The sequence below is a fragment of the Glycine soja genome, chromosome 17 (genome assembly GCF_004193775.1).
Source record: "Glycine soja cultivar W05 chromosome 17, ASM419377v2, whole genome shotgun sequence".
Classification (NCBI taxonomy): Eukaryota; Viridiplantae; Streptophyta; class Magnoliopsida; order Fabales; family Fabaceae; genus Glycine; species Glycine soja.
In genome coordinates, this window is record NC_041018.1 from 9,146,149 (window position 1) to 9,169,101 (window position 22,953).

General features: G+C 32.3%; 4 protein-coding genes across 4 annotated transcripts; 2 read left to right on the plus strand and 2 right to left on the minus strand.

Moving 5' to 3' along the window:
• Positions 1 to 9,512: 9,512 nt before the first annotated feature.
• LOC114392703 (NHP2-like protein 1) lies at positions 9,513 to 11,110 on the minus strand. The gene is made up of 5 exons (XM_028353918.1): positions 10,999 to 11,110; positions 10,784 to 10,904; positions 10,599 to 10,702; positions 9,960 to 10,091; positions 9,513 to 9,807 (listed from the first exon to the last, which is right to left on the minus strand). The coding sequence occupies exons 1-5, from the start codon at positions 10,999 to 11,001 to the stop codon at positions 9,781 to 9,783; spliced, it is 387 nt and encodes a 128-aa protein (XP_028209719.1). The 5' UTR covers positions 11,002 to 11,110; the 3' UTR covers positions 9,513 to 9,780.
• A 1,555-nt stretch (positions 11,111 to 12,665) lies between these two features.
• LOC114393673 (ribosome biogenesis regulatory protein homolog) lies at positions 12,666 to 16,145 on the plus strand. Its single transcript, XM_028355061.1, has 8 exons — positions 12,666 to 12,968; positions 13,033 to 13,183; positions 13,485 to 13,536; positions 13,684 to 13,812; positions 14,429 to 14,546; positions 15,278 to 15,461; positions 15,582 to 15,695; positions 15,787 to 16,145. Exons 1-8 carry the CDS (start codon positions 12,871 to 12,873, stop codon positions 15,934 to 15,936), a joined length of 996 nt encoding a protein of 331 aa, XP_028210862.1. The 5' UTR covers positions 12,666 to 12,870; the 3' UTR covers positions 15,937 to 16,145.
• A 364-nt stretch (positions 16,146 to 16,509) lies between these two features.
• On the plus strand, positions 16,510 to 18,871 carry LOC114393672 (adenine nucleotide transporter BT1, chloroplastic/mitochondrial-like). Its single transcript, XM_028355060.1, has 3 exons — positions 16,510 to 17,496; positions 17,927 to 18,088; positions 18,170 to 18,871. The coding sequence occupies exons 1-3, from the start codon at positions 16,897 to 16,899 to the stop codon at positions 18,635 to 18,637; spliced, it is 1,230 nt and encodes a 409-aa protein (XP_028210861.1). The 5' UTR covers positions 16,510 to 16,896; the 3' UTR covers positions 18,638 to 18,871.
• Positions 18,872 to 19,864: 993 nt separating this feature from the next.
• On the minus strand, positions 19,865 to 22,953 carry LOC114392330 (DEAD-box ATP-dependent RNA helicase 52B-like). The gene is made up of 6 exons (XM_028353416.1): positions 22,135 to 22,953; positions 21,952 to 22,035; positions 21,587 to 21,829; positions 21,275 to 21,442; positions 21,066 to 21,179; positions 19,865 to 20,755 (listed from the first exon to the last, which is right to left on the minus strand). The coding sequence occupies exons 1-6, from the start codon at positions 22,699 to 22,701 to the stop codon at positions 20,099 to 20,101; spliced, it is 1,833 nt and encodes a 610-aa protein (XP_028209217.1). The 5' UTR covers positions 22,702 to 22,953; the 3' UTR covers positions 19,865 to 20,098.

Here is a 22,953-nt window from a genome sequence, read left to right on the forward strand (position 1 = left end):
AAGACTCTTGTTTTGAATTGAAAACCTTATAATTGATGTGTTTAATTAACTTAACATTAATCATTGTGGTTTTAACTATAAACAGACAGATCTTACCCAAACATCATTTTTTCAAAACAAAAAGGAGGGATCTGCCGCACTTAACTTCTATAAGGGATAAACATCTGTTGATTGGTATACGGAGGATCAACTTGTAAATTGACAAGCATATACACTATTTGAAATTCCTTTTTTTCTGGTGCACTTCTCAACTTCTTTTTCTTGGTTTAACATTTGAAGGTTCAGGTTTAGATGATTTATTAATTTCTAATTATATTACAAAATTGAAAAAGTAAAATTCTTACACCAACTGATTTCCACGTAGGACTTGTGAAATTATTGACTTTTTGACAAACTATAAGATTGAATATCGATTTTAATGAAACTTCGGTTGTACTCATAGTTATATATATAATGTTTAAATAATTTATGAATAAGAAGAATAAATTTAGATCATAATATTATATATGAATGGTTAATATTTAATAACTTTAACCATTTACAACAAGTTATATGATTTTTTCAAAAGTTCACATGATTTAGTTAATCTTAATTATTTATAATAAAATTTAATGGTCAATATAAAACATATAAAACATGCAACAATCTTTATGTTTTAAAAAAGAAAAACAGAAGGGGTGTTAAAGTTATAAGAGATAAATATACATATATGATAGCACGTACAAACTGTGTGATTTTATTTATTTTTTTTATGTTGGAATAATGACACTGTATCTTAATACGTGCCACATTTTTGCAACTTGTGTCCAGTGAATAGAATGCTGGTTGCTGGAACATAATCAACCCGAGGAGGAAAGTAGATGATGTCATTGATCAAGTTGAGACGTTCCCTCAATTCTAGCAGCAAACCCGAACATGATTCAGGGGAACTTCATCATTGCCAAAATCCAATGGAGATATCCATCTCTCCCTGTCACAGAAGGAGAAGCTTGGGATTCAATAATCTCTTCTTTGAGATGGATAACAAGATCACGTTGACAAAATTATCAAGAGAGTTCCAGATACTTCAGAACTAGTGGTTATCATCATAGAGTACCAACGAATGTTTGCAAGTAATCGTACCAATCATATAGGTTCTATGAGAAGATAGACAATTGTTCATCTTTATCTAATCTTCATATTTTTCATCATGTTCGTATTGTTAGTTGATTATTAATGAAATATCATAGGCATGTTTATGTAAAAAAAAAGTTTATTATCATGTGAGTATTTTGGATTATTGTATTCCAATGGAATGTGGACGTTAATTTATTTATTTTTGGTGAATAGGATATTAATTATTAAGATACTTGATTTTTTTTTTGGGTTTACAATTAAGATGTGTGTAAGTAAGAGTATTTTAATAAAGTTTCTTAAGTTTAAGGATCTCTGCTTATCAAATTTATTATTATTGTTGTTAAAGAGTTTTTGTTGTAGGTTGAGTTATAAAGAAAGAACTCTCAAGAACATCATTTTTTTTAAAAATATTATTTTTTAATATCATTTAAGAGAAAAAAAATTGTTTTTTGTTTTTTGTCCTGTGCAACTAAAATTTAAGAATCTAAAATAATTTTTTCTATTAAAAATGTTCTAAGGTCTTTAATTAGACCATGTAAAGGAATGTTTGACGAAGTAATTTTCTGATACGTGGGTGCTCATCTAAGAAAGGTTTTGTAAGCATTCTACACATATATTAAGAAAAATTAAATATTTATAATTAAGTAAAAATATTTGAATAACATAAGAAAACACCTAAAAATATATTTATGATAAAAGATAATTAAATTTAAATAAATTATAATTAAACATAATACGATGACATTTTCTTAAATTAAGTAATTAACATATATAACTTATTGAAGGCAAACTTTTAAAATATTAAAATGCTTTATATATAAAAATTAGAATAATCTTCTAAATTCAGTCTCATTAATGGAGTGTATTGTAACCCATATATTTAATTTTTGTTCAAAACAATTTTATAAAATTTTATGCATGTGATTTAATATATATGTTTAATTTCAAAGATATATTTAATTAGATCATATATCCATGATTTTTGAAAATAAGATAAGATTTGATAATATTTCCATTGAGGATGCATCCTCTCACAGAAGGTTAATGGGAGGATTGATATATTTCACTAATATAAGGCCTAATATTACTTATGCTATACAACATTTGAGTCAATTTGTCTTGTAATCCTTTTAACCTAAGTAATTTGAGGAGTTAGCTTAAGTGGTTAGTTCTTAATCTGATCATGTAACTTGAGTTTGAGTTAGTTAGTTGAAAGTTAGTTATTCGAGCAACTAACTATATAACCAGCAACAGTAGTGACTAGTCGTTGTAAGCTAATGTCATTCAATAATAATTTAATTTTTCTTTATTCTTTTTTTTTCTCAACTTCTTTAGCAAGTTTTTTTTTGTTGGAGTTTTATGCGTCAATGGCAGATGCAAGTTCTATGATGGTATAAGAGCTCATAGAACTTGCATTTGTCATTGCTAAAGAAGCTAAGAGAAAAAGAATAAAAGAAGACTTAATTATTATTGAATGAGATTAGCTTACAATGATTAGTCACTTGTTATATAATTAGTTGCTAGAATAATTAATTTGTAACTAACTAACTTTAAGTCAAGTTACATGATCCAATTAAGAACTAACCACCTAAGTTAACTTGGGTTAAAAGGATTACAAGTTAATCTATACTATTATTCAGGATCTCCTTGTTCTATTGGGGATGCATCCTCTTATAAAAGATTAATTGGAAGGTTGATCTATTTGACTAATACAAGACTTAATATTACTTATGCTATACAACATTTGAATCAATTTATCTTGTAATCCTTTTAACCTGATTAATTAAAGGAGTTAGCTAAAGTTTCTTAATTGTAACTTGAGTTAGAATTAATTAGTTATTCTAGCAACTAACTATATAACTCGCAATAATGACTAATCATTGTAAGTTAATGTCTTTCAATAATAATTTAGCCTTTCTTTATTCTTTTTCTCTTAGTTTCTTTAAACTTTCTGTGCAAGTTTTATTCATAAATGGCGGGTGCAAGTTCTATGATGGTATAAAGTTTACTAAAGAAGCTAAGAGAAAAAGAATAAAGGAAGATTGAATTATTATTAAATGAGATTAGCTTACAATGATCAATCACTATGATTGGTTATATAGTTAGTTGCTAGAATAACTAACTTGCAACTAACTAACTCAATCTAACTCAAGTTACATGATTCGATTAAGAATTAACCACCAAAATTAACTCCTCTAACTTGGGTTAAAAGGATTACAAGTTAATCTATGCTATTCTGAATCTCCTTTTTCCATCGAGATCCTCTTGCAGAAGTTTAATTGGATATATCAGCTCTAGTCAATACTTAACCTTGGATATACAAGCACAATTCAATTAATCGAAGAGACATCACCAACCTTTGTTTTCTGTCAAACAGTGTTCCCATAAAAATCTTACACGTGTTCATTCATGTAATTCGTGCAACTTATCTTTACTATCAAATAGCCAGCAGTTCTTATTTTATTTTAGCAGAAAGGATTGCCGTCAGTTGTTTTCCTTATGTTCTCTCAGCAGCCGTGCTATGTATGTTGTTTTAACTTTAGATATAATTAATAATTTCCATTCCTATAACGAATATTTTTCCATTCTGCCACGATGCTTGGAAAACTATTGTTTAGTTAATATCTGATTTTCTTTCTCTCAATCATAATATTGCCGATTCAGTAGGAGAAGGAGAATTAATTTGGATATAAATATGCAAAAGCGGTACTGTAGCTTAGTGTATTCAAATACACAATGAGTTAAACTATTTGAAAACGAGTGTTGACTCAAATAATTGATACTGGTTGGGTCCCGAAAGTTGACAGAGAATCATCTCTATCTCTCACACCGTTGCATGCGGAGCATCGACCTCAGCTGAAGATGGATAATATTGTACAAGTTTGATTAAAAAGAAAAAGAAAAGATAATAATGCACAAGGCATAGCCAATTTTTTTTTACCGTATTGATACCAAGTAACTCTTACCAAAAACAGTTATTTGTCTTCATCGGAAATATAAAATAGATATTTTTTATCCAACAATTTATTCAGGAAATCACTTGATTAAAATGAGTTATAAGGGATAGGCATTACCCACACAAGATCCATGTGGGCGGTATTTCACGTGCAAGGCACTGCCACACGTACCAACAGACAGCACCAAGATAATTATGGCGTTGCCGTCCAACCATTGGAGCAACATGCAACATGGAAAAATAGCAATCCCACTGTTACAAATTAAGAGTGGCCAATCAAACACGCAATCCCTTTTGTGGATCGCCATTCCCTTGTACCTTCTTCCTACCACTAAAAAAAACAAGTAAACAATTAATGTGTGATGGCCAAAAATTAATACCAGACTAACAACAACAACAAACAAGTATGTGTAGCAGCTACAAAGAATTTTGTTCATTACTTTTTATAACTCAATCTCTCAATGATCCCAACGACTTCACGAGATCCTTATCTTTTTTATTATATATCATGGCATATCATGATTCACGAGCCAGCCATTTCATATCCCAGTATGAAGACTCCAAGTGCTTAGGATTCAATAATTATTATTTTTTTATTCCTTTATACTAATGACTTTTTTTTGGTGTTGTTTCAATTCTATCTGTTTCGTACCCTAGGAGGTTCTTAAATCCCCCACTACAGGTGTCCACCCATTCATACCTATGTGTGTGGATAGGGTTGTATAAAAACTAATTCGATAAAAAATTTGAATCGAATCAATTTTAAACTGTTTTAACCAATTTAGTTTTATATCCAAATAATTAAATTCGTTCAAAATCGAATTAATTTTAAAAAATTATTTTTGAACTGAATTAGTATTTAACTAGTTTTAAACTAGTTTTTTCAAATAAAAAAAATATTTAAATGAAAACTAATTTAGTTAACTAAACTGTTTTTTAGAAACAATTTAGTTAATGGAATTGATTTTATAAAATAGTGCACTTATCTTTGAACGGGTTAAAAAAAAAATCAATTCAATTTAAGTTTAGGTACAATCTAGTTGAATTCAAATCGGTTTTTTTTTTCACACCCCTACACATGGGTTCTGTCTATCATTATGTTTTCACATAATTCAATCATACAGAGTACTCTGCATTCTCAAGTTTTATTTCCTAGCTAAGATTGTTGGAAGGGTCAAAGGGTTAATTATCAATTTTCAGTCTTTTCTTTTGAACAATCAATTTATTACAATTTATTGAATGTAGACATTTGAATTACTTAAAGCAGTGCATTATGAAGAAAATTGCTCGAGTAAACTTTTGACCATGAAAAGAATTATAAAAAAAAGATGGGGCAGTTCAATTGTGAATTAGATTTGGACAAAAGAAACCAACCATCTCCAAGTTTGTTAAGGACGATGATATTATAGGAAAGATTCACCTTTTTCTTAGTTGTCTGATCATTCTTCTTCAATCCCATCAAACTTTCCATTTGCCAATATTAAAATGTCCATACCTTATGGTTTTTCTGCAACTATTCTGTTTTATTTTTTTCTTTTCTTTTGATAAAACAATAATAGAAGCACTACTTCAAATGTTCCATAAAATAATACAAGAGAATATCCTTCCAAATCTTTACTTATTCTCCAACATCCCTGCATTTTATCTCCTGCAATGTTTATCCTGATAATGTTGGTCTTATCGACAATTTTTTCTTCAATCACTTTGGGATCGCATATGCGTAGATACTATAATTATTATCAACCTAAATAGTCACTTTTGTTAATTTCCTAACAAATACGTGTTAGAAAATGAAAATATAAAATTTAGTCTCCAAATATATAAGTTAACTTTTATCCGTTATCGTTAATAAAATAGTCATGTAAAATGATTGTTAACCTAGTCATCTCTAATTATCAACATATAGATATATTTGTCATATAATATTTTTTTTATTACTTTTCGTCTTTCTATTTTCTGGGAATATGAATGGATAAATAATCACTTAATTCGCTGACAAATGCGACTCTCAAAGATAAAAATACAAAAATTTAATCCTTGAAAGTGTAAAAAGTGCAACAAATATATCCGGTCATTAACTTCCGTCCATCACCATTAATAAAATAATCAAGATTCAAAAAAGTGAAATATGAGATATATTTATCTTTTAGGGTAATTTGAAAAAATTTGTAATGATTGATGAACTGTTTTTATTTTTATAAATTGATATATTTTGGATAATTTCTATTTTGACAGAAAAATTATGATTAATAATCGATATTATCATTATTATTATCTTTGTTTTAAATTATGTTTGTCAATATATTTTTTCAAGTAATTATTGTAATGTTATACTTATAACAATAAAAAAATGAAAAAAAAAATTCGTTAGATTATAGTTTTGTGCATATGCATAACAAAAGTATGAACAAACAAATACGGATTAAATGTGTGACTAATCAATAAGGTGTGAGACTCCTAAATCATTTTGTCATTTTTTTAATATCACATACTTGTTTTGTTAGTATTTATAAGATGTTTACTGATTTACATTTATTAAAAAATTGATTAAATTTAGATATTAGCATTAATTTTATATGTAATTATAATATTTTTTTTTCAAATTTACCTTTACATAATTGAGAGTCTATTTATCTTTTGATTCTTCTCCAATCTCCATAGATAGAGAAAGAGATAATTCGGCGGTATTTAATTATGGATAAATATAAATAAGAACATTTTAATATTAATAAAGTTAATGTCCAAAATAATTGAAATGAAATCTTATAAAAAAGAATAATAAATTTTTAAAACTATATTTTATAAATAAAGACAGAAGTACTAATTTAACGACTCTCGCAATTTGAAGAATCAAATCAATAGTTTACTATATTTTCAATAATCTCGTATCTAAAAGTAATTTTATATTATCTATACAAAATTGGATTTTAAACTAACTTTTAAAATTATTTTCAAATATAAGTTGATTCTTTTGTCATCAATTTTTAAAATATTTTTTAAATAAAATTTAAATTAAATAATATTTTTAATCAGGTATATTTATATTGACTTGTTTTAAATAAAAAAATTTAAAAAAAAACTTTTAAAACGTTTTTGTTTCAAAGATCATTTTTAGACACGATAATAATTAGTTTTTAAAAGACGACAGTTATTTTTCATAATAAATAATTCTATTCAAACTAGATAAAGAGAAAACCATAATTACAGAAAAAAAATCCTCTTCCAAATATTTTATGCACTAATCATTCCTTTGATCAATAATAAAGAAACATGGATCTTCAACCGCACAAATGACTAAAGCGATTTACGAGATCTGACCGACGCAACACATTAAAATAGTCTATATTGATAATGGAACAACAAAAACAGAATCACCACTCATATGCTTGGATTTAACTTTATTCCTGATTAAATCGGAATAATTCTTTTCACATGTACTCACATTATGCATGTGTACTTAACATTTTTATATTATTAATAATTTTATATGTAATGTAATTTTGGTTGATTTAGCTGTTGAAAAATTATCTAATACTTTGATTGTTGATAGCAAATCCTGTAAAATTAAATAAAAATATGATTAAATTACTTTTTTCTATTTTTTAATTTTACATATAACGTTAAATCAAGAAAGAGACACACACACATGAAACAAGAAGAAATGTGAATGCAGGAAAGAAAAAATGCATATGTTATTTGGATTTTGGTTTGCAGATGAAGTAACAAACAAAAACAATTTGTAAGAAATTAAGGACACAACAAATAGTCAAATACTCCTACGAAAGAACTAAACAAGCGCTGATCGAATAACTAAAAAAACACTAAATCAAGAACCAATGGACTTGATAAGACTTTTACATTCCCACAGCAAAAGCAACCAATATCAATATCCCATATTCCCATGGATGCCTACAAACAGACCTTTGTAACACACAAGGTATCATGTGTCACTAAAATGCAGAGAAAATGATGACTCATGATAATAATTGAAGAGTGTTAAAAGTAATAATTATTTAAAAATAAATATATAACTTTTTTTAGACACATGGTAAAATATATATTTCAGACACGTGGTGGGTAATATTATTTGAGTAATATGTAATCTCGTAATCCATTATTGTTAAAAGTTGCAAATAATTTGTTGACTTTTCACTCCAAAATGCAAAGCCAACAGCCCACCTTAAAGGCTTAAACAGTCGACCAGAGAATAGACCTCGACTTACGATAAAAATTAAAAACTGTGTTCTTCTTTGAAGTTTTAACTACGCAGAGTCTGTGACTCTGTCAAAAAAACTACGTAGAGTGTGTGTGTGTGTGCCAGTGGTAGATTTGTTTCTACTTGAAACCTCGAAACATGAAAGATAGAGATATACATTGCAAATTTCCATTAGCCCAAAAGCTAGAACAAAAATAAAAAGCATGAGCCCACATGATTTCTAGTCATGCCCGATAACCCTCCAGCACGACCACTTGATGCAAGTAACATACGATTTATATTATCTTACTAATCATTATTAGTGTTTATACGACAGCATAAAACCTCAGACTGAAGTTATAACACCTCGTATCTTAGTTTTGTACTTGAATGCTAGAAACAATCGAAATGGCATAAATCTGGGGAGAGAAATCCATTGATTTAACAGACATCCTTATGGAACACAAGACTAAGATGTGATTTGGAATCGTTGTCATTGGAGACTAATTCGTACTGCTACTACTACCTTTTAACTTGACTAACACTTGCTGCATTAGAACTTAGAAGACCAATAATTTAAGAAAATCAACAAGAAAAAAGAAATTTACAAACTTTTTATTTGGGATTCGTCCAATCCATAGCACTATCAATTTTTTCCCACACTTTTTACGTCAATTTTTTTTTTAATTTTAATTAAAAGTGATTATTATTACTTCAACAGTCCAACCTTAAATTTACTGACACAGGTTCTTTGGCTCCAAGCAGTTACTGGTCATTTGATTTGAGTTCAGGAAACCTTCAATAAAATCAAAGCAATTAGGTGATATCAAACACAACAAAGTGAAGTCATTTTTATTTTTAGATCATAAAATTTACATTGCTTTCTGTGATATGTACTAAAAAAATTGTATAAAAATATAACTTATTCCATTAGAATTAGAAATGTACAAGATTTAGAACTGTAGTTATAAAATACAAGTGCCCTCTTTGTCTTATAATAACAATAAAAATCACGCTTATTTTTCTTCACCTTTTTTTCGGAGGGGAGTATGGATGAGAAAGCAGAAGGGCGAAGAATGCTCTCCTCGAATGTTGAAACCATCCCTGGTTCGGTTTCATCATTCAACCATACGGCAGATTATTTGTTATATGATAAAAAAAAAGTGTGCGGCTACCCCTGTATTGTGGCAATTATTTTTATTTTTATTTTTATTTTAGTGTGTGGAATAAATAAACTAATTTAGGTGCTTTTAAAATTCTCAGATAACAACTAACATAAAATTGCATTGAACATTACACTGTTTCAATTAAAAACATCACTCATACTAACTATCACAAAAATACCACTCGCAAATAACCTTTCATGGTATAAAGAAAATCATCTAGGTTAACACATAAAGCCTATTGGGTAAACATAGCAGCTCGTCCAGTCAAAGCCTCAGAAGGAGCAATTGCCACGACTCAAGAAGCCCATCATATCGATTATGAATTTATCATACCGATTATGAATTTTTCAGATTAAAAGCTTCTCAATAGCATCCTGCAAACAAACCAAATGCTCAGAATACATGTTCAATAATATATATATATATATATAGACATAAAGAGAGAGATGTGATAGTAAATAATATTGCTGGCATTTGGTAGCTACTGCCTACAGGCAAATCATAAATGAAACAACAAAGTGCATACCTTTAGTTGCTGAATTTGAGATTTCAATTGACTCCCTTCATTAGTTGTCACAGAACAAGCAATCACTGGCCTGGTGACCCCACATGCACGTCCAAGTGCTTGTTTTGAAGGGACAAACACGTAGGGCACATTCTAAAAAATTCATATGATTAATAGGCTAACACAATTAATAGACAAAAAAAAAATCCGAGTAACATCCAATTAAAACAAATAAGCTAGATTGGTTAAGATTTACAAAGCTAACTAAGTTTTACCAATATTATATCTCTGCAGAGCATTCATACCGATAGATATGGTTCATTATCATTACACTAATTTTTGGTTTGTGGGTGGGTTACAAATTTACAGTGGACATTGTGAGAGTTGAGACCTAGTGAGAGTGAGAGATCACGGGGAAAATAGGTTATATGTGAGCACTGAATCTCACGTGAGAGACCAATCGTGATATTAGGTGCCACTACACTAGACTAAAAATATGCAAGTGGGTAGAATAGTATATTATATTATACTCTGTTATTATTATCAAGAATCTTGGCAAAGCTACTACTTACGGGGTACAAAACATAAAGTTCAATGTATAAGCAATGGGAAGTTAACTCAGAGGAATGAATGCACGTGATAAGAAGAAAATTAGCATACCTTATCCTCAGCAAGTAGAGGAAGATGTAGAAGAATCTCAAGGGGCTCAGTATCAGCAGCCATCACAACAAATTCAGAGATACCCCTGTTCAGGGTTTTAGTGGCTGCAACACAGCAAGTACACTATTTTACTTAGCACACACAGTGAGAAGTGATAATAAAATGAAAGAAAATGAGCTATATACCTTCATTAGCACCTTTTTTGAGCTGCTTGTAGTTGGCAGCTTGTTGAACAAGGTCTAGTATGGTTATTGAGAGTTGGGCATCCGCCAAAGGGTAAGCTTTGGGGTTCACTGCTTCTCCTGTCTGCATTTTTTGCACAAACGCGAACACAAGAAAGAAAATTCAGCAGTGAATCGAAATTGACTTGGAAGGGAAAAGAGAAAGACAAAGATGGTACCATTGTTGATCGAACGGAGGAAGGGGGAGTGGACTAGCTAGGGTTTTTCCTTCGTGCAGAACGTGAATACACAACTGAGCCGTTACGAGGAACATGTAAACATTGGGCTTTTATGTTACTGGATCTTCCTTTGGGTTCAAGCCCACTAATCCTAATAATCTCTTTTAAGACTTTTGATTTAAACCTCCCTAATTATTAAGTATACCTCCTTCCTATTTTTATTTTTTTTTTTATCAAAATACTCTAATTTTTGCACCCCATTTCTAAACTTTTTTCATCTCTTTTTCATCATTCTTTAAATTTTATTTTTTTTCACTCACCATCTTCATCATTCTTTAAAGGATTTTGCTAATATACTAAAAAAATAATGGTGTGTACATTAGCAAATGTTTGTGGAGTTTGTTAACATACACATTTTTATTTTTCATTTTTTAGTATTTTTCATTTTTTAGTATGAGTAGGTTAACATGTTACAACGAGATAATATTTTAAAATACACTAACGATGTAACTTTCTAACACATTTATCTTTAAAATACAAGGATGAGTACATTAGCAAATTTCTTTTTTAAATCCTATTTTTGCAAATTCATCTTTATCATTCTTTAAACTCTTTACATCTATTTTCTCCCATTTATTTTTAATCTTTGAAAAATAATAGAATTTCACCATAATTTCATTATCTACGTTAAATACAATATATGAATTAATGTGTTCAAGTATGTTTTCTATTAGTGATATTGTGTGTGATTTACGTAACAAGTTGTCAATAATAATGGATTGTTTAACATCTATTGAATTTTTTTTTTTTTTGGTTATTAACCCTCCTAGTATAAAAAGGAAAAAAATTATGGTGCATTTTCAAAGTACAAGTGGTCATTGCGTTTTCAAGGTAAGATTAAACTTGTGTGTTTTTTTCGTCTCTTAAATTATAAATTTTTTTGTGTATCTAACATTTTATGTCTATGGTAATGGAAGAAGAAACTACTATTTTTTAAAATAAATTTTATCAATATAATCACCTGATATTATCTTGTTGGAAGAAGTTTTTTCTTTGTTGCATACTCTAGAAATTTCTAAATATGCAATTAATTAATAGTTATTTACTTATATTTTAAAAAATATATTATATGTTAAAATAAAGTGGAATAAGTATCAATTAAATTTTAAATAATAAAAAAATTAATATCCATTCTGTACAAATTTTGAATTCAACTATTCCATGAATGAAATTCATTTTTGGTAAAAAAATATTAAAAGTTTCATTTTATAAAAATAATTAATATTTGATATCACTTAATCTTGTTTCAGCGCAATAAAATATAATTACTAATTTTATTTTTAGTATACAATCATATGAGCACGTGTTTCTAATGTTCAACTTATACAAATTTAAAAAACTTATATAATTTGGATTTAGAAAATTTATCAATTAAATTTAAATTTCAGTTTTTCACTGAGTTTAATTTAAATAGTTTGTAAATTAATTAATTAACCAATTCATTTTTTTGGTATAAAAAACAAGTTTTTCATTAAAAGTTAAAAATTTATTCCGTAAAATGCATTGCAAATATTAACGTACAGACCTTTTTTTTTGTCAACAGTACAAAAGAACCAACCCAGGCCCCAAAAGACCCAAAGAGAATGAAGAAAACCCTAGACTGCTTAGTTAGGAAAAGGGGGGAAATAAGCCCAACAATAACAAAGGACAAAACTAACGAGGAAGCAAAACAAACATTGCTTGGCAAGGACGAGGAGCAGCTAGCAAAACCCCTTTCTTTTACTTGTTTCTCTAATTTCTTCATTCTCGTGCAACATATCACAAAACCCTTAAGCCGATATTCACCTTCAACGCCTCTGTAGTTTGTTAAAGATGGAGGCTGAGAAACAGCACCAGTTTGATGTGGACCTCGGCAACCTCATGGCTTTCGATTCCTATCACACCTTCCCTTCCCAACCACCTCTTTCCAGGTAACTTTTTCTTCTTGTTGTTTTCTTTTTTGACACTGCCGTTACTTACGTTAATTGAACACAGGGAAGACCTCACCAGGCAGTGTTTACTGAAAGGCACTCACTTGGTTCAAGCTATCGCAGATGCCCTCTTTACCTTACCATCAATCGAAGATGTAGATGGACCCCTTGTCACCTTGCCTCCCCCAACAACTAAATTGCCAAGAGAAAAACATGTAACCCCACACTTCAATCTATTCTTCTTCTTTTAAATTCAATAATTATATTATCTATTATTTCTTACTTGTTCCTATAATGCTGAAATTCTCTGCATATTCTGAATCTTTATCCCCTATTATATTCCAACTTTCCAAGGGCTAAATAAAAAGTCCCTTCCTCTCTCTCTCTATATATGTGTACGCATTGCTATTAGCTTTACAGTTGTTTTCATTTTATCTTTGGTTATGTGCTTCTAGTATTTTCCTGTGTCTAATCGGTTAAAACATTGTCTCATCAATTTTTGTGATGGTCTTTCAGCTGCCAAAACCAAAACCTCCTACTAAATGGGAAGCTTTTGCCAAAAAGAAAGGTTAGTCTATTTGTACTTCTGCGCTTGTGATTCTTAAATGATTTACAGCATGTAATCTCGATGCTGTTTATGCAGTCTGTGTTTGGATTAGTGTTGTTTTGTCATTTTTTTACTAGTTCAATGCCCGAGTCCTGTGTTATTTTGCAGGCATACAGAAACGGAAGAAAGACAAGATTGTATATGATGAACAGTCTGGAACCTGGAAACGCAGACATGGATATGATCGTGCAAATGATGAAGATGCTATTCCTATCATTGAGGCAAAACCAACTGATGGTAAGCGATTGAACATGCCTTTCCTCATGAACTGTTTTTATGTTTCTCTTGATGGCCATGTATAAGGTGTAGACACTCCATGAGTTGTCATTGTTGGGCACTAACAGAACTACTACGCATGTTAGGAATAGGATAAAATTTTATCATAGGCCAATTCTTTGTAGAACTGTACAAGATTTGTATACTCTAACAGTACCAATTGAAAGGAATTCAATTTAGAATTGACTCTTTTGAAGATCCATGTAAAACAGAAACATTTAGATATATCAAAGGGCATGCTCAATGCTTAATCATAACATATAGTTGGCTTTGTGGGTTTCCAAGAGCATTATACCTGGCATCCATTTAATGGGATAAAATTTGGAATTATTTTGCACATTGTTATTTTGGATATGAAGATTCTTGCATGTGATAATCTGGATGAAGTTATTTCAAATCATAATGTTATGTAAGCCTCTCTTGGCTGATGTTATTATTATTTTGTGACTTATTTGAACATTTCCATCTTTTTCATGAGTGTATACATGTAATTCACATTTTTCTAGGGGTACTTTTGTACAGTAAGCAGAGCTATAAGTATGGCATGTCAATAATGAATGGTGTAAACATTTTGCAGATCCAGAGGAGGATCCTTTTGCCAAAAGAAAAGAAAATAAGAAGAATAGAATTGAAAAACAGGAGAAAAATCGATTACAGAACTTGAAAGAAGCTGCAAAATTTGGTGCTTTACCAAGGTTTGCCACGTTCCTTTTTTCCAATTAACCTTGAAGCTTTTGCAGCATGGGAATCATATTTGTTTCTGTTCATCAGAATATCCATCATTGGCTTGTAGTTGTGCGTATAATTTATTTTGTTGATCTGAATGAAATCAATACTGAGGTTGGGTCAGACCTTAACCTTTTATTTTGCCATTGGAGTCATATATCTCACATTGGTCCATTGCCTATTTTCTTTTCTCAAAGACTTTACTGAAGTTAAACTTAACAAAAATCTAATGAGATATGCATATCCTTTTTGTGCTGTTGTCTTGGGTCAGCTAGTGATACTGCTTTTTGTTTGTTAGACTTACATGCTCCGAAGCCATCACTTTTGCTTACTGATATGCAATATTCTTAACGGACAATCTTATCCTTGCTATTGGTGACACCTCCACTTCATTTGATTGTTTATCTCTGTCCTTCCTCACATTTGGTAATGTCCCCAACTACATAATCTACAGGCATCTGCCTCTCAAAAAATAGTGTTTTATTAGGTCTGAATTCTAAAGTGGAGCCTTTCTCATGTCTAATAATGGATCTAGGTGCCTCTCAAAAAATAGTGTCAACTTTGCCTAGTTTGTTGGAGGGTTTTGAACTAGAGTTTAATTTATTTATTTATTCAATATATATCTATTATTTTTCTCCCCATTGCAAATATTCATGCTATGTTCTCTGTTGTAATGAAATCTGAACAAATTATAATGCAGCCATATTCAGTTGGCTGCTACAGCTTTGCCTATAACAGGAACTCAAGCAGCACCCAAGAAAGTTACAAAGGATGAACTAGGTAATGTAGCAGGAATTGCAGCAACTGCAACAGCTAGTGGGGGGAAATTTGACAAGAAATTGGCAGGTGAAAAGCCTCAGAAACATGAAGGAAAATATCGGAAGGTTGTGTGCTGTGCTCTCACTGATATATGTTTCTCTTGTCCATGTAAATTATCATATATAGAAGCACCCAATTTTTAACTAAATTGGCTAATTAACTTCCTTTGTTTTGTTTTCATCTAGTTTCTGCCAGTAGTGGAAGGAACCGGGATAGGATCACTGGAGAGGGAGCAAACTGAGAAAATATTGAACAAGATCATCTCCAAGAATTCTCATAACATACTGAACGTTGAAAAGGTACATGCACTAGAGTCCCGTAGACTTGGATTTCAAATATATCAATTTTTATTAACTTTTTTTTTTGTCAAATCTGTTCTCTGTATTCTAGGCTGTCACAATGCACAATGTGAAGAAAGAGAAGAAACGAAGGAGCGAGAAAGGGAAGGCTTTAGCTTCAGCAACTGACAAGAAATTGAAAACTCAAAAAAAGTCTTTTAAAAAGGGAGATTCCAAGAAAGGCAAGGCCAAAGGAAAATAATTTAGATTTTACAAAAAAAGTTTTGTGGGGTTCTTGGAAACTCTATTTACTGGTTTCATGTTTTGTAGACGATAATTTCATTTTATCATGTATCAATCGTCATCCATTTTTATTTGTCATCTATATATATTTAATTCAGCTCTATTAATTGACAATTTTTTTTTGAGAAAAAACTACTTTTGATTTATAGCACGCAGCAGGCATATTCACTCCGGGTTCTTTGTGCTTAGAATTCAGTCAATTCACTACCTGTAGATATTTCAAATTCCTTATTTTAGCACGTCGATGTGATGCTTCTAAGTTCTATCAAACAACAGATATTTCATGCGTCACGTATCAATTTGCATTTTTGGGGGCATGCTAAGACCAAAGAGCCCCTCCGTACATAAACTATTATATATGTTTTGCTCATAAGACAAAAAACTATTTTGCAGATTCCTTTTGGGCAGATACAAACATAAGTCGCGACTCGTGAGTGTCTGTTTTGTTGTCTTTTAATTACATCAGTTTTATCCAACTTTTGTGGCCAACGATGACCTTAACCCATTAAAGAAAATAATTGGATAATTCAGTTTATTCTACAAGAAATAAATCAGAATTTGCTTACAGCATTGCAAATTACACCATCTCTTCTCTTCTCTTCGATGAGTTGTCTTCATTGCCGAGACAGAGAAAGAAGAGACAGAGTTTCTAGCATATGTTCTTCATCAAAATTCTCCACCTAACAATAATTCTCTCAACGTTACCTTTATTCCTCAATTCGATATCTTGTTTGGTTTTGTCTTCGTTGTTCCTGTTGAATTATTCGTTTTCAGCTAACTTAGTTTATTTCATCTCCTAAATTCAAATATTCTTACATGCCCTTTTCATCTTAACCATCTCCATTCTTATAAAACTTCCAAAGCTTCAATTTTAAACAGAGAAGCAGTTCCGTATATTGGTATTGAAAACTTAGGATTCATGGGTAGAGGTAGGTTGCAAGGGCAAGGTGTTGAATCTGGTAACAACGATATAGCAATACGTAGTTCTGGAATCAAGTTTGAACGGTATTCAGTCGAGAGTAAAGTTAGTCCAACTAGTTTATTTGCAAGCATTGGTCAAGCAGGATTTGGTTTTGGGATTTCACCAAATCCTCCAACTGCTACTACTAGAGACAGTGGCACCAAACCTCCGTTGGTTAATTCTTCCACGAAATATGTTTTAATGCCTGAAGCCGGTTTTCGAAGCACGGGGTTTCAAGGGTTATTGAGTGGTGAGGCAGTTGAAGTTGACAAGGAAGGCCATGGCATGAAGAAGAAAAAGAAGATGAAGGGGTTTAAATTGAAGTTTAAGATTGGGAATCCATCATTGAGGAGGTTGATGAGTGGGGCAATTGCTGGTGCAGTGTCAAGGACAGCCGTGGCACCGTTGGAAACCATAAGGACTCATTTGATGGTGGGGAGCTGTGGGCATAGTACAATTCAAGTGTTTCAATCTATTATGGAGACCGATGGATGGAAGGGCTTGTTCAGAGGCAATTTTGTAAACATCATCCGAGTTGCGCCAAGCAAGGCCATTGAGGTGAGTAGACTTGATGCTTTTTAATACTAGATATCATCATAGATGTGAATTTTTGGTTATCTGGTGTCACTAAATTTTTTATCTCACATTTCCATTATTTGGAATGACTTGGTTCATTGGTTTCTTATCCATGAATAATCAAATTATGGTCTAGTTAGCTGGAAGGTGACTAAGGAATGGACATGGACTGTTATGGACCTATGGTTTAACACACACACACACAAGATGACATCACTTTTATTTCTAAATATCTGATTGATTTTGATATACATATTTAGCAGATGGGTGCATATTTTGCATATTATTCATCACTTTCTGCTAGACAGATAGTATAATTATCAATACCACTTGTTAAACTAGGAGTTAATCATTTCATTTTGTAGCCTAAAACTTCATTACATTGGTTAATGATATCTGGTGGAGCATGCAGTTATTTGCATATGACACTGTCAAGAAGCAATTATCTCCGAAACCTGGAGAGCAGCCTATAATCCCAATTCCCCCCTCATCAATTGCGGGTGCTGTTGCTGGTGTTAGCTCTACCCTATGTACATACCCTCTTGAACTACTCAAAACTCGCCTCACTGTTCAGGTATGATTCATAGAGCTCTAATGTTCTTGCTCCCATTTATGCTCCAATTGATGTAAATTCATGCCACTACTCAAATTGCAGAGAGGGGTGTACAAGAACTTACTCGACGCATTTGTGAGGATCGTTCAAGAGGAAGGTCCTGCAGAATTGTATAGGGGCCTCGCCCCTAGTCTAATTGGTGTAATCCCTTATGCTGCAACAAACTACTTTGCTTATGACACACTTAGAAAAGCTTACAAGAAAGCTTTCAAAAAGGAGGAGATTGGGAATGTGATGACTCTTCTAATTGGATCAGCTGCTGGTGCAATTTCGAGTAGTGCAACATTTCCACTTGAGGTGGCTCGTAAGCATATGCAAGCTGGGGCTCTAAATGGAAGACAATATGGGAACATGCTTCATGCACTTGTGAGTATACTTGAAAAGGAAGGAGTTGGTGGCTTGTATAGAGGTTTGGGACCAAGTTGCTTAAAATTGGTTCCTGCTGCTGGGATTTCTTTCATGTGCTACGAAGCTTGCAAGAGGATACTTGTTGAAAATGAACAAGATTAATTACAAGTGGATCACTGCATATTCTTTCCATGGGATATATTGGCATTGTTTTGTGTTTATGAAGAGGGAAATAATTTGTCGAGCTAATTTTTGGTTTTGCAGATTTTGCTTTTCCTTGCATATTTGACCATTTCAACTAGGGTGTTTCTTTTAAGTTGCATTGGCTTTAAGGAAAAAAGTTGTATTGATTACAGACTCTAATTTATTTTACAATCAATTGTGTTTCATATTTTGTCTTTGGTCTTGGCTGAGAATAAACAAGTCAGAAGAGAGTTGTATTTGTTGCAATATTGAGAGATCGCGTGGTACTAAATGCATTAATTATCTTTGAAATGGTCGTTTAATCCTATTTGGGATAAAATAGACAACCTCTTTTTAAAATTGTCTCAATTTATACTTGTTTAACCTTATCTTTACTTGGGAGTATTAATTAATTATTATTTTCAAATAACTAACTGAAATTATATAAGTATAATTATAAGTTCAAATTTCTTTTCAATTTTTTTTATATATTTTTTTCAATGTTTATTTTTTATTTTAGGCTAAATTACACTTTTTTCCTTTTATCTTATTTAAAGCTTTATTTTAGTTCTTTTCTTTTAATATTGAGACATGATTTTGAACCATTTTTCACTTATTTAAGTCAAGAAATTTTCTTTATAAGATGGTACTACATTAAGATTTACCTACAGTTCTACACTAACTATGAAATTGAAATTCAATTGATGTTAAAAAAGATAAACTTTTTAAAAGGTGTAAACAATAATCCTACTAACTGGAAAAGAGAATTAATTTTATCAATTTTTCCATTATTCATTAAACTCACTTTACACACTTTCAACAATGTAAGTTGAATTTTGATAGGTGAAAACTATCACTATTTAATTATATAATAAAATAAGTTTCTTCAAAAGTAAAAACAATCACTGCTTTAAATGAATATAATTGACACAAATTCATAAAGTAAAAAACGATGACTAAAAGTGTGATTAAGCCATTGCTTTACCATTTATTTAATTTAATGCTTTATCCAAAATAAAAAAATTATCTAAGTCACTTTAAATTTAATATAATTAAACTTAAAAATGTCAAACAAAATTGGGTGGATGAATTTATAAAATCAAATGATTCTTATAATTTTATTAAAAGTAAATCCAATCCAATTCCAAAACATTCTTAATCATAATTACACAAGAAAATGATATTAGATTGAAAAGTTATCCAATATAATCAATAATTAAATAGAAATAAATTACCAAAAAGGATAAGCACGCTACATCCAAAAAAAATTCATTGTAGTAGCCGTAGGTCCAGTAGAGACACGAGCAAAATAAAATCCAGCATGGCTTAGAACCTACCTAAAAGACTATAATTTTCCCCTCCAAAATCACTATATTACGCAGTATATATGGTACGTTGTCCAACTACAGCCAAAAAGATGCAGCTAACGACTTTACAAGTCTAATCCCATCCAGTGGCAACAATAGATGCATAACCGCGTGGCCCATCTTCTTCAACCCTACCACCACCTCCATTCAACTCACAAGAATCAGTGTGATTATAACTGCCGGAAGAAGCTATATGTAAACATTCAAAAGAGCAATCTATATTGGAGTTTTGGATGTCATAGGAGGTATCAACGTAAGAGGCATCATCAGCAGTGTAAGACTCTACAAACTGAACTGCATTGCCATTGGTATTGTAGCAGTTGTAATTCTGCACCTCAGGTTCAGTGACATTCCGGAAATCATGACCACCATAACTGCCACTGCGGTAACGCTGAGCTTCATAGCCACGACCACCCCCACCAGATGATGAACCCTCAGTAGCATATTGGTTGAGCCAAGATGGAACTTCTTGGTTTGCTTCCTGCAAGAGTCCAATAAGAGCCTTTGCAATAGGGCTATTCTTGTCGCTGAAGAAGGCAGTGGCTAACCCAGATTTGCCTGCACGGCCTGTTCTTCCAATTCTATGTACGTAGTTATCAATGTCTCTAGGCAAGTCAAAGTTTATAACATGAGCCACATGCGGGATATCCAATCCCCGTGAAGCAACATCAGTTGCAACCAAAATGGGAGTCAAACCAGATTTGAATGATCTTAAAGCCCGTTCCCTTTCCTAAACATACAATGTAACAACAATCAGCAGATGAAAAATATATCAATAGGACAAGCATAGCATAAAACCAATGTGAAAAAGCAGAAAACCATTAGCAACAACAGAGCAAACTATACTGTGATCTGTTTATTGTTTCTTGGGTACGAGGGTGTCAGTGTAATTAATGTAAGTGTTCAATATTTAGCATTAATGGAGGGATTAAAAAGGGTGTACCAAAGTAATAAAGATAAACTAATAGCAATATGGCACACAACCAAATAGGAACATGAATAACAAAAGAAGAAATAAATGGAAGGCAAAATATGCTAACCATTTGAACTTTGTCACCATGTATGGCAACAGCTGAAAAGCCACTTCTCAACAACCAACCTTCTAAAACATCCGCTCCTCTTTTGGTTTCAACAAATACAAGAGTCAAAGCATGCTGCATTGCACAAGACAGACAGACACAAAATCAATTATCCAACAAACAACACTTGAGAAACAATTGTCAATGGAGCAAAAACAAACACTTCTTACCTTCCCATTTGCCCCATGCACCTTTTGACGTCGCAGATGATTAATAAGATGGTCCCTTTTGTCCATATCCTGTACAAGCTCAATCTTCTGCACAATCAGTTCAGTACTCGATCCAACCCTTCCAACAGACAGGAATATGTAGTTGGATAAAAAGTCCGATGCTAGCTTCTGCATCATCAATGAAACATTGCATCAAAAGGAGGTAACACATTACAAAAAACAGTAATATTAAAAGACTATAATAAAGCATGTAGAACACATTGTCATAAGCAAATATTACCTAAAGCAGGGGAAATACAATACTTAACTTACCTGTATATCATTAGGAAACGTGGCACTAAACAACAATGTTTGCCTAATACCTGGCGAGGGCATCTGCATTTGCTCCACAATCTTGCGTATTTGGTGTTCAAAACCCATGTCCAACATACGATCAGCCTCATCCAAAGCAAGATACTTTATCTTTGTCAACGAAACCCTTTCTCTTTCAATAATATCCACCAAACGCCCAGGAGTTGCAACCAATATATCAACACCTTTCTCCATAAGGCGCAGCTGTTTCCATTTTTTTTAAAAAAAATAAAAAAGTAACCAACCACCACTGATTCATTTATTAAAAAGGCACAAAAGCACCCACTTTCACCAGGGGCCTATGTAATGTAATGAAAAGCACACACCTGCTGAGTAATAGGAGCCCCACCGTAGGCAACAACAACCTTCACTCCAGTTTGATGCGCATATTTATTCGCTTCATCGCGTATCTAACAAATATTATAAATAAATAAAAATAAAGAACGAACCAAATTTAATTTTTGAGAAAAAAGAAAATAAAAGACAGCAGAATAAGTAAATAAATAAACCTGGCATGATAACTCCCTGGTAGGAGACAGAATAAGTGCAGTGGGGTATGCAACAGCGGCACCACGAGCCGGCATTGATGAAAACCCAGAAAGAGAACGACCCTTCAAAATCCCAGATATAATGGGAAAACAAAACGCTGCCGTTTTGCCCGAACCGGTCTGTGCGCACGCCATTAGGTCGCGTCCCGCACTCGCGATGGGAATCGCGTGGCGCTGAACCGGCGTGGGTTTCACATACTTGCATCGGTCGATGTTCCTCTTTAAACCTTCGTCCAAGTCCGCTTCATTGAAGGTGTTCACCGGCGGTGGCACGTCCTTCCCACTCGCCTCCACCGGTACCGACTCGTACGCGTCGAAGTTAATAGCGTCGCTGCCGTCTTGTGGTTCCTCCACGGGTAACCGGTTAGAAGGAATGCGGGGACGAGAAAACCCACGGCTGCCGGAACCACCGCGGCCACCGTCACGTGGTCTAGCGCCACCACGGCTGGTTGAATCATCGGTTAAGGTTTGGAAGCTGTTAGTGCGGTGTTGTGGAGGGACATAGTGCGAGGCATAAGACCACAGCATGGTGAGAATAAGAAAAACAGAAAAAGAGTGTAGTGAGAAGGGAAGAGGAAGAAGAAGATTATAGTATAAATAGGAATGAGAGTTTATACAGCAGAGTGACTCTGAAAACGACGGGTCAGGAGAAGAAGAGAAGACATTGAATTGAAAAGAGGGAGAGGAGGGAGAAGAATGGGGTTCACTTTGTGGTGACTTGGGAGGGGAGCATCACGTGAAATATCTTTTCCATGGTGGGACCCATGTGGACACGTGTCG